Source organism: Dipodomys merriami, unplaced genomic scaffold (genome assembly GCF_024711535.1).
Source record: "Dipodomys merriami isolate MVZ:Mamm:240054 unplaced genomic scaffold, mDipMer1.0.p SCAF_62, whole genome shotgun sequence".
Classification (NCBI taxonomy): Eukaryota; Metazoa; Chordata; class Mammalia; order Rodentia; family Heteromyidae; genus Dipodomys; species Dipodomys merriami.
In genome coordinates this window covers 1015112-1030831 of record NW_027206202.1, presented here as the reverse complement: position 1 = coordinate 1030831, position 15720 = coordinate 1015112, and the positions used below count along the sequence as shown (strand labels likewise).

At 54.9% G+C, this 15720-nt stretch overlaps 2 protein-coding genes across 5 annotated transcripts; one reads left to right on the top strand and one right to left on the bottom strand.

The window, feature by feature from the left end:
* Positions 1–25: 25 nt before the first annotated feature.
* LOC138814942 (zinc finger protein 646-like) lies at positions 26–9265 on the top strand. 4 transcript variants are annotated; one of them, XM_070004080.1, is made up of 3 exons: positions 26–348; positions 2086–7455; positions 8727–9265. In XM_070004080.1, the coding sequence occupies exons 2-3, from the start codon at positions 2175–2177 to the stop codon at positions 8846–8848; spliced, it is 5403 nt and encodes a 1800-aa protein (XP_069860181.1). In that variant the 5' UTR covers positions 26–348; positions 2086–2174; the 3' UTR covers positions 8849–9265. The 4 variants fall into 4 exon arrangements, with proteins under 4 accessions (XP_069860181.1, XP_069860180.1, XP_069860179.1 ...); XM_070004079.1 differs by lacking the exon at positions 26–348 and adding an exon at positions 370–567; XM_070004078.1 differs by lacking the exon at positions 26–348 and adding an exon at positions 370–941.
* Positions 9266–9523: 258 nt separating this feature from the next.
* On the bottom strand, positions 9524–14994 carry LOC138814887 (serine protease 53-like). The gene is made up of 11 exons (XM_070003984.1): positions 14937–14994; positions 14142–14162; positions 13876–14038; positions 12810–13075; positions 12531–12685; positions 12189–12408; positions 10788–10938; positions 10465–10709; positions 10231–10376; positions 9801–10017; positions 9524–9543 (listed from the first exon to the last, which is right to left on the bottom strand). The coding sequence occupies exons 1-11, from the start codon at positions 14992–14994 to the stop codon at positions 9524–9526; spliced, it is 1662 nt and encodes a 553-aa protein (XP_069860085.1).
* Between the last annotated feature and the right edge of the window lie 726 nt (positions 14995–15720).

Here is a 15720-nt window from a genome sequence, read left to right as displayed (position 1 = left end):
CTGCCTGGGCGGAGCCTGAGCCCGACGCCGGAAGTGTGTCTGCGGACAGCTGTTTGGAGGCGGGACAGGAAGTGTTCGGAGAACGGAAGTTTCTCGGGGAAGCTTTTGCATCCCGGACACTTCCTGTTTCCTAGTAACAATAGGAAGTGTCCGCGAAGCTGCGGGTTGACTCCTGGCTCCCACCAGCTGTACCTTCTTCCCTCCACCTTTCTCCTCCTCCCTTGTCTCTCCCCCCCGCTTCTCTTTCTCTCCGCTTTCACCTCCCAGGAGCCCTGGCTGAGTGTGCATATGTGGGAGCCATGAGACCCTTCCCACAGCTACCCGTTAGGGCGCGCGGCTGCAGTTAGGGTAAGGGTCCCAGTGCGCAGGCGCACTCCCGTTCGCGGTTCCCCCCCCCCTCCCCTCCCCAACGGACGCGCCCGCGGCGGGAACGAAAAGGGGCTTGGCCGGTGCGAGGTAGGGGGTCCTGAGGAAAAAAAAATTGTCAGAGAGGATGAGTGATGCCAGAGGACTTCGCTGGTGGTTGATTTAGGGAAAGAGACTCTTGGGCGTCAGGAGTTGTCGGAGGTGAGAACAGCGGGGACAGGCTCCGTGAGGAGGTGTAGCAATCCGAGGTCGGATTCGTGTTGGAGTCCCATGGGACCGAAGAGTCAGGGTCGGAAAAGGCCAAGATGGTGTAGAAGGCACGAGGGGCTGCTACTGGGAAAGGCAGAGCTTTGGTAGGAAGACTGCCTTTGCCAATTGGGTGAGCTCATGTGGAAACTAGGTGGACCGAGACATTGCAAAGCGGTGAGGGTTTAGGGTCAGACACAGTGACCATCCTTGCCACAGCGCCTGGCGCATGGGAATGCCCAGCATGAGTGGCTGTCATCAATAGTAAGAGAGGACGTAGAAGAAGAAGAAAAAACAAAACAAACACGACAACTGGTGGTGATGGGAAGGTAAGGCAGTGTGAATCAGAGAAGGGTAGAGGATTGGAATGAAATTTTGACCTGAAATGGGATGAACTTTCAAGATGGGAGATAGTTTAGGCTCCGGAGAAGTAGGTAAGGGAAGTGACCCAAGGAGTCTTGGGAAGGACACCTTGTGATACTTGAAAGAACTACAGGTATGAGGGTACAAGCTGGACTTACCTCTTCTTTTTTTTAGCTGGAGAATCAGCACTTCCAGGCTACTGCATATAGCTGAAGGTTAATGAAGGAAGGATTGTATGATCTTACTGGTCATGCCTTTTTTAAGATATCACTTTTTCTTTCTTTTTCTTTTTCTTTTTTTAGCTACTGGGAGTAGAGGATCAGGGACACTAAGACCTTTGGGTCTAGTCTGAAAACAAAATAGGTCTGTGATCAGAAAGTAGATCTAGCAAGACATCAGTGGCGCTCTCACCTAGCAATGCAAGAGGCTGTGATCTGAAAGATTTTGATTGAGTCTAGCTCAGGCAGAAGAATTCACTAGACTCCATCTCCAAAATATCCAGCAAAACTTAAAGCTGGAATTGTAGCTCAAAATAGTAGCCTAGGAAGTGGTGAGGCCCTGAGTTCAAACCCCAGTGCTGGCCCAGAAAAAAATTTTAAAAAGGGTCAATTAGATCTCTGTAGACTATTTTTCTTTTCTTTTTTTTTTTTTTCTTTTGTGGGGGGATGACTTAAGCCAAGAGGAGCTTCCACATTTGAGGAGTTTGTACTTAGGGAAGTCTTAATGATGCTACTTCTAGATTAGTTGATAGTTGGGAGACCTCCCGGTGGCTTTTGGTGAACTTGTTGCTTATATAGTCAAGAGGCAAGGTTAAAGACAGGTACTGGTGGCTTATGTCTGTAATCCTAGCTACTCAGGAGGCTGAGATCTGAGGATCTCGGTTCAGAGCCAGCCCAGCATGAAAGTCTGTGAGACTCTTATCTCCAATAAACCACACAGAAACCGGAAGTGGTGCTGTGACTCAAGTGGTAGAGTGCTTGCCTTGAGCTGAAGAGCTGAGGGACAGTGCCCAGGCCCAGAATTCAAGCCCTACAACCGACCAAAAAAAAAGTGGCAAGGTTCATTGAGGCCATCCTTTTGACCACTGCCCCTTCTTCCTCCTCTTCCTAGGCCTTGTCCCCTCCACCAGAGGAAAATGCTGCTGCTACTTGTCTGCTCCTCTTGAACCTCCAGGTTTCTGGTTTCTGTCACATTGCCCCATGGAGGACCCGCCCCGCTCATTCAGCTGCTCTGATTGTCAGCGTCATTTTCCTAGCCTCCCAGAACTCTTGCGACACCGAGAACTGCTCCATCCATCTCCCAATCAGGACAGTGAAGAGGCTGACAGTATTCCTCGGCCCTACCGCTGTCAGCAGTGTGGGCGGGGCTACCGTCACCCAGGGAGTCTGGTCAACCATCGCCGTACCCATGAGACTGGCCTTTTCCCCTGTATCACCTGTGGCAAAGACTTTACCAATCCCATGGCCCTCAAGAGCCACATGAGGACTCATGCGCCTGAGGGCCGCCGCAGACGAAGGCCCCCTCGCCCCAAGGAAGCTACTCCACATCTCCAGAGTGAGACAGTGTCTGGTGACTCTTGGGGCCAGAGACTTGGGCCTGGGGAAGACTGGGAAAACCAGACAAAACATGCTAAAGAAACCCCTGACTGTGAATCTGGGCCTGACCCCAGGGCAGCGCCAGGCACTTGGGAAGATCCACCCACCAGGCAAAGAGAAGGCTGGGAAAGCCAGCCAGATCCTGAGGGGGAAATGGAGGCCTGGGACCCCACCACCAATTCGACTGCCAGAGCCCCACCTCTACCCACCCCAGCCAGCAGCCTCCTTAGCAATTTAGAGCAGTATTTAGCAGAATCAGTAGTGAACTTTACAGGGAGCCAGGAGTCTACTCAGTCCCCTCCTGCTGAGGAGGAGAGGAGATACAAGTGCAATCAGTGTGGTAAAACCTATAAGCATGCCGGGAGCCTCACCAACCACCGCCAGAGCCACACCCTGGGCATCTATCCTTGTGCCATCTGCTTTAAGGAGTTCTCTAACCTCATGGCTCTGAAGAACCATTCCCGACTCCACGCCCAGTATCGGCCTTACCACTGTCCCCACTGTCCCCGTGCCTTCCGGCTTCCCCGGGAGCTGCTGGAACACCAGCAGTCCCATGATGCGGAAAGGCAAGAGGAGCCATGGGGAGAAAAGGGGATGCCCATCACCAATGGACATACAAATGACAGCAGCCGGGACCAGTTGGAGATGCTGAATGGCTCTGGAGAGCTGGAAGATGGAGGTTTGGAGGAATATCGGCCTTTCCGTTGTGGGGACTGTGGCCGAACTTACCGACATGCTGGGAGCCTCATCAACCATCGAAAGAGTCATCAAACAGGTGTGTACCCCTGCTCGGTCTGTTCCAAGCAGTTGTTCAATGCAGCGGCTCTCAAAAACCATGTTCGGGCTCATCACAGACCCCGGCAAGGAGCTGGGGAAGATGGGCAGACATCTGTGCCAGTAGCTGGTGTTAGAGACCTGGGGTCAGACACCAACTGCAAGGAGGAAGAAGTCCCCACCAGTATCCTGGACCATCGCCCCTACAAGTGTGCTGAGTGTGGCCGGGCTTACCGCCACCGGGGAAGCCTAGTGAACCACCGCCACAGCCACCGAACAGGAGAGTACCAGTGCTCCCTCTGTCCCCGCAAGTACCCCAACCTCATGGCCCTGCGCAACCATGTGCGAGTACATTGCAAGGCTGCTCGCCAACGTGCAGGCCCAGGGACTGAGGCTGAAGAGCCTCCCGGCTGCACCAACAGGAAGATCCTCCCTGAGCCAGTGGGAACAGAGGCAGCTCCTCACAGGGAGCAGGGACGTGTCTGCAAAGATGAAGAGGGGACCCCCAGTGTCTGTGACATGGAGAGCCTCGAATATCACTGTGTGACTCACGGGGCAGAGGAAGGGGAGAATAGCAGGACAGAGACCACCGCATCTTCACCTCGGACATTCGCTTGCCAAGATTGTGGAAAGAGCTACCGCCACTCAGGCAGCCTTATCAACCACAGACAGACCCACCAGATAGGGGACTTCAGTTGTGGGGCCTGTGCCAAGCACTTCCACACCATGGCTGCCATGAAGAGCCACCTGCGACGCCATAGCCGGCGACAGAGCCGGCGGCATCAGAAGCAGGCTAGCAGTGCTGGCGGAGGAGAGGCCAAACTCCCACCAGCAGAACTACCAGCAGGAACCTGGGCCCAGGAATTGGAGGACAGTGAGGGCCTGGACCCTTCCCAAGAGCCTTTGGAGGATAGTCCTTGTGTGACTGAAGACAACACAGAAAGTGACAGGGACTGTTTCCAGGCTGAATTGGAAAACAATAAATGTGAGCTTGAGCGGGATGAGGCCTGTTTCCAGGGTGATGAAGAAAGCAGAGGCCCTGAGGAAGGGCTGGAAAGGAAGAAAGCCTGTTTCCTTGACAACTTGGGCATTCCAGTTGATGGGGAAGGCAGTGGAACTGACTTTTGTGATGGCCTCACTGGGTTGGCCGAAGACCATAAACCCTCCACTAACCAGACCAACTCGTCTTCCCAACCCATAGAGACCGACCTCGACTGGCAGGTTGAGGTTGCTCATACGTGTTCTGACTGTGGGCATTCCTTCCCCCATGCCACTGGGCTGCTCAACCACCGGCCCTGCCACCCACCAGGCATCTATCAGTGTTCCCTCTGCCCAAAGGAATTTGATTCTCTGCCTGCCCTTCGCAATCACTTCCAGAACCATGGCCCTGGGGAGGCAGCCTCGGCCCAGCCATTCCTTTGCTCCCTGTGTGGTATGATCTTTCCTGGGCGGGCGGGCTACAGGCTTCACCAGCGCCAGGTTCACAATGCTTCTGGCATGACTGAGGGCTCAGAGGAAGAGGGGGAAGAAGGAGCAGCAGAGACAGCTTCTACCCACAGCCCTCTGCTACAGCTCTCAGAAGCAGAGCTGCTGAACCAGCTGCAGCGGGAGGTGGAGGCGCTGGGCGGCACAGGTTATGGACACATTTGTGGCTGCTGTGGTCAGACCTACGATGACCTGAGGAGCCTAGAGCGTCACCATCAAAGTCAGAGTTCTGAGACTCCCTCAGACAAGGATCCCAGCCACATGGGAGCGATTGACGATGCCACAGAGATGGTTGCAGGCGTTATCTCTGAGGGCACCTCTGTCTCCGGAGAAGATGGAGACACCAAGTCTGACGAGGGAATAGATGACACCGTTGCAGACAGCCTTTGCATGCAGGTGGATGAAAGTTTTCTGCAAGCCCAGCCCCGCCCCTTCCGCTGCAATCAGTGTGGCAAGACCTATCGCCATGGGGGTAGCCTGGTCAACCACCGCAAGATCCACCAGACTGGAGACTTTGTCTGTCCCGTCTGCTCCCGCTGCTACCCCAACCTGGCTGCCTACCGCAATCACCTGCGGAACCACCCGCGTTGTAAAGGCTCTGAACCCCAGGTGGGGCCCATCCCAGAGGCGGAAGGTGGCAGTGAACCCCAGAACATGGCAGAAGAGGGGCTAGAGCAAGCAGAAGAGGGACAGCCCCTGGAAGAACTGAAAGTGGAGTCCCCGGAGGAGGTGGCCATGGTGAAGGAAGAGGCGTGGGAGGAGACCACGGTGAAAGGGGAGGAGATGGAGTTGAGGCTGGAGACGGCAGAGAAGGGCTGTCAGACGGAGACCAGCTCTGAGCGGCCCTTCAGCTGTGAAGTGTGTGGTCGCTCCTACAAGCATGCTGGCAGCCTCATCAATCACCGGCAGAGCCACCAGACCGGCCACTTTGGCTGCCAGGCCTGCTCTAAAGGTTTTTCAAACCTCATGTCTCTTAAGAACCACCGGCGCATCCACGCAGACCCTCGGCGTTTCCGCTGCAGCGAATGTGGGAAAGCCTTTCGCCTGCGGAAGCAGCTGGCCAGCCACCAGCGGGTCCACACTGAGCGGCACGGGGCTGGCACCACGCGGAAGCTGACCCGGGAAGATCGGCCCTTCCGGTGTGGGCAGTGTGGGCGGACCTATCGCCATGCCGGCAGCCTCCTCAATCACCGGCGAAGCCACGAGACAGGCCAGTACAGCTGCCCTTCCTGCCCCAAGACCTATTCCAACCGCATGGCCCTGAAGGACCACCAGAGGCTGCACTCAGAGAGTCGGCGGCGGCGTGCTGCACGGTCGCGACGGACAGCCATGCGCTGTGCCCTTTGTGGCTGCAGCTTTTCTGGCCGGGGATCTCTTGAGCGGCACCTGCGGGAGCATGAGGAGACCAGAAAGCTGGCTAGTGATCAGGGCGGTGCCAGTGGCACAGAGGACAGTGAAGGGAACTTGACTGGTGTACAGGGACTAGAGGGCAGATCAGGTGGACCTGAGTCAGTCTCACAACTGGAGGAGGGAGCCAGGAATCCAGGAGGGCACAGTCTGAGCCCCACTAGGGAAGCTATCTCAGAAGCCCCAGAGCCACTGTTGTGGGGTGTGGAAAAGGCAGATGAGTGGCAAGGAGAGAGGGGGCTAGAGAAGCCCAGTGAAGGTTGTGTTCCTCAGGGTCGTGTATTAACCACGCCAGAAGGCAAGTCAGGGAAGAGCATCCCCAGTCATCTTTGCCACTTTGCTGACACCCAGTCCAATGGACCTAGTGTGAGTTATGTGGAAAGCTGGGACAATGGAGACAGCGGCTCTCAGCTCCAGCTGGAGAGCCAGTCTTATTCCTGCAGCCAGTGTGGCAAGACCTATTTCCGGCCAGAAGGCCTCTCGAACCACAACACCCACAAAACAGACCACCACTATTGCCTACTCTGTTCCAAGGAGATCTTAAATCCCATGGCCACTAAGAGCCATAGCCACAACCATATAGCTGCCCAGACTTTTGCCTGCCCAGACTGTGGTAAGACCTTTCAGGCCCACCGTGAACTGGCCACACACCTGCAGGTTCATTCCAGGAACCACAGTCAGGTGCCAAGTCAGACAGAGGAGGCCAGAAGCCCCCAAGCTGGAACTGTTGAAGACAGGGTGGTTCTCCCTGGTCCGGAAAAAGCTCAAGAGGCCCCAGCAGACTCTCCCAAAGCCCCGGGAGAGAATGGTGAGCCAGCTAGTGAAGGACAAGGAGTAAGTTCTATGGCAGCTGAAGACAAGGAGCGGCCCTTCCGCTGTGCCCAGTGTGGGCGTTCCTACCGCCATGCTGGCAGCCTGCTGAACCACCAGAAGGCCCACACTACTGGACTCTATCCCTGCTCCCTGTGCCCCAAACTTCTCCCCAATCTGCTCTCTCTCAAGAATCATGGCAGGACTCACACGGACCCCAAGCGCCACCGCTGCAGTACCTGTGGCAAAGCCTTCCGGACAGCTGCCCGGCTGGAGGGCCATGGACGGGTCCATGCACCCCGGGAGGGGCCTTTCACTTGCCCTCACTGTCCCCGCCACTTCCGCCGCCGAATCAGCTTTCTGCAGCACCAGCAGCAGCACCAGGAGGAGTGGCCAGTGGCCAGCTCTGGTATGGGGTCCTGAGTGGGCTGGGCAGAGGATTGAAGGGTCCCAGAAGGAAGTGGGCACACAATGGAGGGTAAGATCAGCTCCAAGGTGGAGAGGAGAGAGTCATACAGATTCGGAGAGGGGGACTAAAAAAAACTAGGCAGTGCTGCCTTTGGAGCAGCTGAGCTCTGAACCCCCAGATCAGGTAATTAGCCTTATGCACTGGGCAAGGACAGAGATAGATGTGCATCCAGAGAGGAATGGGCCCTATGCCTTAGTGTGGGGGGAAGGGTAGCTGGGTACCACTCTGCTACCACATGTGGAAACCCTCCTGATTGAGCTAATAAAGTAGTGATTTCCAGAGGAAAGAGGGGAAGCCACTGATTTTTGTCTAGGTTCTGTTCCCTAGGATATGCAGGGAGTCAGAGTGAGGCCTGGAGGGCAGTAACCGAAAGTCTCACCGTTCCGGGGCTGTGTCATACAGCTTAGTGGTGGGGAGGATGCCTGAAAAGTTCGGGGAGAGCTGAGGCCTGTCCCTTCCGTGACCTTGGCTGATTGGACTGCCACATGGCTTCACTGTCGGCCATGGAAACTGGGTCACTGGGCAGTAGGCAGCTCTCTGGCCCTCTTTCCCATCAGCTTATCTCTCGTCCTCTTCTTTTCTTGGAAATGAGATTTCTGGTCCTTTTCTGTGAACATTGATTGCCTCACATCACTTTTTCTCCCCTTTAGTCAAGCCTTTTCCTGTCTCTCTGTGGCAGATCTCTCTTTAGGATCCAACCAAACCACCATTTCCACCAGCAAAACCTCCCTGCCATCCTTTAACTGGAGGACTGAGTCATAGATAATTGTTTCTTTGAAGCCAGGCCAAGCTGTGGCAACAGCAGTCATTAGCACTTATCTCTCATCCTGTATCAGAGGGGATCTCCATGTAGCCTAGCCTCCACCCAGCCTACTGAAGGATGAGGCTGGAGAGGCGTGGGAGCCTGGAGAGGACCCATTCAGTCTGGTGGCTTCCATGGTCCCTCAGATGGTAGACCCTTGGCCAGACATGCTGGGGGCTAGTGGGTGGATGTTCTGTAGGAGCTGAGGACATGGTTCCGGATAAAAATGTCTTATGACTTGAAGGGAATGAGTGAGGAGCCAGTTAACCAGGACTGGGGAGATAATTGGAAGTTCCAGGATTCCTGCCTTGTGGGTCTCTGGGGTCATGTGGGGAATGACCTCTGGGAGGGGGCGGGGGCTGGGGAGGCATGGGCTCCACCTAGTCAGCAACTTCCTCTTTCTCCCCAGGAGCCCCAGTGACACCAGCAGCAGGTAGAGGAGGCTTGTCACTGCCCCCTCCAGCCACCCCTTCAGCCCCACTCCTGGACCCTTCACCCCAGTGGCCTGCAGACCTCAGCTTCTCCCTCTGAACTTGGAAGTCTCCAAAGAACAAACCGTTGGAGAGGGGCGTGTGGGCAGGGAGGGGCTTGATCTCATGTTTCACTCAGGACTCTCTTGGCCATCCCCATCTCTCCTCTCCCAGGGAAGAGGGTCAGGTCTGCTTCTTGCCCCAGAAGAGGGTGGGATGTGTTTTCATGTCACTTTTCTTGAAGGACCTACTTCCCCAGCCTTGGTCACCATGCTCTTGCCCAGGGCTAGGCTCTGGCCAAGATGTCAGGCCCACCCTCACCAGCCAAATTCCAACAGCAGGGAGAGGCAGATTCAGAGAATGCCATGGGTGGGAAAGCTGCCTGTGGAAGGGGAGCCTTTTGCTACAGTTTGTAACTTATTTTCTAAAGTCTATTTTGTAACAATTTATTTAAGTTTAAAAAAAAAAAAAAGGAAAATTGCTCCCCCCCCCCATCAAAAAAAAAAGAAACTTTTGAAAAAGCTGGCTGGTGTGATTTTTATGCAAGTGGAACAGGCTAGGGGGGATGGGAAAGCTGCAGGGCTGAGGCGGGGGGGGGGGGAAGGGGGCTTCACAGGTGGCACCCTGTCCTGCAGGATCTAGAGTAGGGACGTCTGGGCCTGCCCCAGAGCCCAGATGCCCAGGGAAGCGGGAGGGTGCAGCAGTGACACTCGTCTCATTTTTCTCCAGTCACCTGTCAACAGCTGGCTGGCTGGCCTGTTAAAGAGAGGAAGGAGGGGTGGGGGGACTGGCCTGGTCCTTGAAGCTTTGTTCGCTCCCTTGAAGGAATAGGATCTGTCTTGGCCCCATGGACCATGAGAATACTGAGGCTGAAAAAGGGGGTAACATCATGTCCTTGGAATCCACATGGGTCTGTCCACCACTCACCCACCCAGGGCAGCTAGAAGTGGTTTAGCACTGTGTATTCCCTGGATGGACTAGGAGGTTCCTGAGGGAAGCCCCAGAACACATACTTGAGTTAGCCATGCAGCTTCCAGCCTCAACCACAGGCTCTGGCGGCTCAGCGAAGTAGACATGCCAGTCCAAACTGCTGACCCAGTCCTCGTAGGCAGGCAGTGCAGCAAACACCGCAGGCCTTGCAGGGCCTTGGCAGGAGTCTCCAAAACTGTGTAGCCCAGCCAGGAACCAGGTGCCCCTCACCTCGTGTACTAGCGGTGCCCCAGACAGGCCCTGGCAGTTCAGATGACACTCAGTGACTCTCTCCCCTTGGCAGCAGGAGGGCCGAGGGGGCAGGAGATGAATGCTTTGGCAGTTTGGGGGCTACTTGGCAGCAAAGATTGACTTCGGGTGAGGGCTAGAGGCCAAACCTGGCAAATCTGTTCATGAACTGCAGGGTGAGAGGCCAAGAGCCTGTTGGGTAAGGTGTGAGGTCCTGGGACTCACCTCACAGTGGGGCCGCTCCCCCACAACACTGGTACACACCATCCCTGGCAGGATGGGGATGCCATCGCTCCCAGAGGCCGCATGTAGCCGACCACAGGCCCTTGGCCCCAAGACGGTCACAGGCACTGTCTGAGGGTAACTGATGCCTATAGGACAGGGAAAACAACCAAATCCAGCTGCTCCAGCAGCCTTTAAGCTCAATGAACAATTGCTGGTGGCCTTGATCCTACATACCTGCTCCTTGGCGAGCCAGCCCCAGGACCCAGCCACGTTCCCCATCAGGCAGGTGATAGTCAGCGTAGGGCAAGCAAAGGGGCCGCAGGGTGGGACCCAGTGTCACGGGCTGAGCCAGCAGCAGTAGGGCTACATCATAGCCCCCCTCTGGGTGAGTATAGGCCCCATGCAGGATGAGTTGCTTCAGACTCCACTCCTCTGATCCAGTCCCCAGCCCTACACTCCATTCCTCTAGGGTCTGGCGCCTGTGCAGAGGCAGCATTGACAGCACTGGGTAACAGGGCTGGGGCTAGGGGCACAAAGGGGAAAGACACAGGGCTCACCCAATGAAGCAGTGGGCAGCTGTCAGCACCACCGCCTCTGACACCAAGGCTCCGCCACAGGCCAACTGCCCCTGGTGCTTCAGCCTGGCATCCCAAGGCCACATGGAGGGAGCTCCTGCCTGGGGACCTTCTGTCTTTAAGGATCCACAGGCTGAAACAGATGAATTCATCATCTGACAAAGGGCTTTAAGCAGGTCTAGCACACAGTGTTTACTTCCTACGGACCAATCAAATTCTCTCAGTATCCTTTTATTAAGGTTGCCTTTTGCTGGGAGCTGGTGGCTCACGCCTGTCATCCTAGCTACTCAGGAGGCTGAGATCTGAGGATCACAGTTCAAAGCCAACCCAGGCAGGCAAGTCCATGAGACTCATCTCCAATGAACCACCAGAAAACCAGAAGTAGCACTGTGGCTCAAAGTGGTCGAGCCTAGTCTCAAGCAAAAGAGCTCAGGGCCCTGAGTTCAAGTCCCATGAACACCAAAAAAACAAGTCGCCTTTTGTTATCTTCATTAACAAAGCTAACCAGAAGTTCCAGGGGGGTTAAATGGTTTTCTAGCTCTGTAACCAAAAGAAAATAGCTAATCTGGGATTCAAAAGCCAGGACCCAAGCTTTTAGCCCTGGTGGTCTGACTGTACATCTTCCTTGGCCCTGTTCCACTTCCCTGCCCCACCTGTCTGTACTCCTCTAGGCCTGGACTGGCTGTAGAAGTCCTTACTAATAATTGCTTTTCTGAAAGTCAAGACACAACTTCCTTCTGAGGAATTACTTTGCATGTAGTTTACATGTCAATCATGTAAAGCAGGATCTGAGAGGGAGCCCTGTCTCATCTCTAGATTCCTGCCCGGAAACATGCAGCTTTCCCCCAAAATCCTCAGCTAGATTTCAGAGACAGAGAGCTCATTCCTTTCCTAAACCCCAAACCCATAAAACTCTAAAGCACCTATATCTCCCAGCCCTTGTGGGGTTGTCACTATCCTAGGGACCAAACAGAGCCTTAAAAGGCCCCTAGTGTTTTGGTTTTGTTGTTGTTTTAGGTTTTTTTGTTTTTGTTTTTTTTGGTCAGTCGTGGGGCCTGAACTCTGGGCCTGGGCGCTGTCCCTCAGCAATTCAGCTCAAAGCGAGCACTCTACCACTTGAGCCACAGCGCCACTTCCAGCTTTTTCTGCTTATGTGGTGCTGAGGAATCAAACCCAGGCCCTCATGCATACAAGGCAAGCACTCTACCACTGAGCCACTTTCCCAGCCCCCTAGTTAGCTTATTATTAATTATTATTATTATTATTATTTTAATGGGCTTACCATCTGAGCCATTTCACTGCGGCTCCTACCCACTGCCTAGAAGTCATGTAGATCTGAGTGTGTCCCCATCATCCCGCTTTCAAGTACCCTAGTGCTCCTACCTACACAGCTGTCCTCATCGCTGGTCATCCGGGTCTCCGGGGCCTGGGTCAGGAAAGCTGCCCCCTGGGCTCGGGCCTGCAGCCAGGAGCTGTGAGCAGCTATGTCCGTCAGCAGCACAGGAGTGTCCTCCTGGGCACATCTTGATGCAAAGCTTATGATCCCAACCTGAACCCAGCGTCCATTGGGCTCCTGGCACAGGACAGGGCCCCCGGAATCTCCCTGGAGCCAGGCAAGGGAGTCTAAGACAGATGCCCTCTGACTATAGCTCCCTGATTCTTCTCAGTGGCTGAGCCCCCATCCCAAGGCAAAGCCCTCCCCTCTCCCTTTCCTCCCAATCAGACCTGACAGGGTCCCAGCACCCCAGGTTGGGCACCCCCACATAGCATCCCTGGCCGAGCAGGGCTAGCCAGCAGCCGCTGGTGTAGCCGGTTGTAGAGACAGTTACATGTGGGGCGGCTGATGAGCCGCAGACGCAGATTCCGTAGTTTCCTGGGAGCTGACAAAAGAGATGGGGGCTGAGGCTAGAGTCTAGACTTATAGCAAAGGAAGGCAGGGCTAGGACAGTTGGAGCTCAAACTATGGCCTTAGGCAAGCGCAGTGCCTCTCTGGATTGCACTTACCATTGCTGGTGTCTTGATCCCACCCAGTAGCCCAGCAAGATGCTCCAAAGGGGAAGTGGTGGGCAGGCTGGGGCAAGCAGAGGGGTATGCGGGCTACAGGATGGGCGAGCAGGAGCAGAGCCAGATCCGAGCCTTGGCTGTAGTGGTTATAAGCCTGGGGTAACTGTAAGGCAGCCACCCCTATCTCCTCAGCCCCTGGGCTCAGCCCCTCACGCTGCAGAGAGCCCAGGACCACAGACCAGGAGCTCAGTTCTGTCGCTGCCTCCCTGGAATAGAAGGGCTGAGTGTCTGGGAAGCACAGGTAGGTAGAAGATGTGCAGATGTCAGTTCGTGGCTTTAAGCCCAGCTTTCCCCTGTGTCTTCAAACTTCAGCTTACTCATTCAGGACCATGAGAGGTTATTGTTACAATTAAACGAGACAAATTCTCAGTAAAGTGTGTGTGTGTGTGTGTGTGTGTGTGTGTGTGTGTGTGTGTGTGTGTGTGTGTGTGTGCGCGCGTGTGTGCGTGTTGGCCCTGTGGCTTGAACTTGGGGCCTGGCTGTTGATCTTGAGCTTTTTTACTCAAGGCTTGATCTACTTCTGGCTTTTTGCTGGTTAGTTGGAGGTAAGAGTCTCATGGACTTTCCTGCTTGAGCTGGCTTTGAATTACAATCCTCAGATCTCTCCCTCCTGACCAGCTAGGGTAACAGGGGTGAGCAACAGTGCCCAGAAAATGTTGTTTGTTTGTTTGTTTTGTTGGTTGTGGAGTTTAAACTCAAGGCCTGGGCACTGTCCTTGAGCCTCTGTGCTCAAGACTAGCGCTCTACCACTTGAGCCACAGAGCCACTTCTGGTTTTTGAGTGGTTAATTGAAGAGAAGAGTCTCGGGGAGTTTTCTGCCTGGGCTGGTTTCAAACCTCCATCCTCAGATCTCAGTCTCCTGAGTAGCTAGGATTACAAGTGTGAGCCATTGGTGCCTGGCAAATGGTAACCTTTTTAATCTAGGGACTGGAAGCAGTCTCCTGGGACTTAGGGACAAATCCACCCATACATGCTGAGACCCTGACCAATTGCAGCCATGACTCACTTTTCAAAGCAGTGGGCAGCAGTGAGGACCCAGGTTTCTGCCACCAAGGAGCCGCTACAGATGTGGATTCCCTGCTTTCTCACACTGGCCTGCCAGGGCCATTCGCCAGGCGCTGTGTTGCCTTCCTGAGGCTCAGGGGGCCCAGGACCACGCTGCCCACAGACTACGGAGAGAGGTGTCATGTTGACATCAGACCCCCCGCATCTCCCCACACCCTGACTCAACCTGGACCCAAGTAAGGCAGGCCCAGCATCCCCAGATCTTACCACGCTGGGCTGCTTGAAGACCTGAGAAGAGAGAGAAAGACTTAGGTGAGGTTCAGGAGCCCCTGAGCTGCTGGGCACAGGCTTGGTAGAGGGGATGGGTTGATCCTTGCCTGTAACTGGCTACCTCACCAGTCCCTCCCAGAATGAAAATATTTATATGAGTTCGAGCAAGAGCTTTTATTGGAACTCATTCAGAGTGCACGCTCAGTAATTAGTTCTCCTCCCTGAACTGTGCTCAGCACTCTTTGGTCCAGGATACAGCTTGGGCCCTGGCCAGCCTTCCTCCAGGCTTCTGAACCCCTAACTGCTGCCCCCACTGCTGACTCAGGGAGGCCGCTTGTGTATGTGGAGAGCATTATTTTAATTGTCCTTTCAACCGTGGAGGACTAAAGGATTAGAGGACTGCGTCATGTCCAAGGAGGGGAGGTCCCAAGAGGTGAGACTCACCCCACCCCTGTGGAAACAGTTCAGACTCCCCAGCTTCCCGAAGGCTGCCAGTGAGCTGACCAAAGGGTCTGGGCTTTCCCTCTTCCCTGAGTACAGATCCACCGACCATTAGAGTGAGGGAGCGAAGAGTTGGGATGGAGGAAAGAGAGACCCAGGCCAATGAGGTCCAGAACTTCCCTGAGGTCACTGGGGGTAACACACACACACACACAGAGTCCCCACACAGAGCCAACACCCAACATGACATCCACAGACAGACAGACCTACATACCAAGTTACAGGAGGGCCAGGAGCAGCCGTGAACTCTAGCGCTCCACTCTGCCTCCCTCCCACATACAGATCCCTTACCTTCTATGAGGACCACAGCTCCCAGGATCAGCAGCCCTGGTCCCCAGCTCTGCTTCATGTTGCTCCTGGCCACTCTGCCACTTGTGTTCTTATTCTCAAGAGGCCACCCACCCGGGTCTCCTTGGCTCCACCCCAGCTCCACCCCCAGCCTAGGAGTCACAGGTGTCACTCCTTCCCGTAGGCTAGAAGGGAGCCAAGCAGCTCTTAGCATCTGGGCTGTGGTTACATGACCCTGGACTGGCCACCACCCCTCTCTCGGCCTCCACAAGGGTCAGCATGCCATAGTTTGAATCTTACTATGTAAGTGACCTTGGACAGTTAACCTGTCTGTGCCTGGTCTTAGAAACTCAGAATGACTGGATGTAAAAATGCTTAGATGAGGGCTGGGAAGGTGGCTCAGTGGTAGAGCACTTGCCTTGCATGCATGAGGCCCTGGGTTCGATTCCTCAGCACCATATAAGCAGGAAAAAAAAAAAGCCGGAAGTGGCGCTGTGGCTCAAGTGGTAGAGCGCTAGCTTTGAGCTGAAGAGCTGAGGGACAGCACCCAGGCCCAGAGTTCAGGCCCATGACCGGACCCCCCCCCCCCAAAAAAAAAATCCAGAAATGGCACTGTGGCTCAAGTGGTAGAGCCCTAGCCTTGAGCTGAAGAGCTGAGGGACAATGCCCAGGCCCAGAGTTCAGGCCTACCACTGGACCTCCCCCCCAAAAAAAATACTTAGATGAAGTCCAGCATGGTAGTACATACCTGTAATCCCAACGCCCAAAAGGCTTGTGTGGGAAGATG

What these genes read in the sequence shown, in the direction of transcription:
- LOC138814942 (XM_070004080.1), top strand. Translation starts at nt 2,175, where the DNA reads ATGGAGGACCCGCCCCGCTCATTCAGCTGCTCTGATTGTCAGCGTCAT. An exon ending in GTGGCCAGTGGCCAGCTCTG is followed by an intron (nt 7,456 to 8,726) that starts GTATGGGGTCCT and finishes CTTTCTCCCCAG; the next exon opens with GAGCCCCAGTGACACCAGCA.
- LOC138814887 (XM_070003984.1), bottom strand. Translation starts at nt 14,994, where the DNA reads ATGAAGCAGAGCTGGGGACCAGGGCTGCTGATCCTGGGAGCTGTGGTC. An exon ending in AGCTGTGGTCCTCATAGAAG is followed by an intron (nt 14,163 to 14,936) that starts GTAAGGGATCTG and finishes CTCTCTTCTCAG; the next exon opens with GTCTTCAAGCAGCCCAGCGT. An exon ending in GCTGGCTCGCCAAGGAGCAG is followed by an intron (nt 10,377 to 10,464) that starts GTATGTAGGATC and finishes CCTGTCCTATAG; the next exon opens with GCATCAGTTACCCTCAGACA.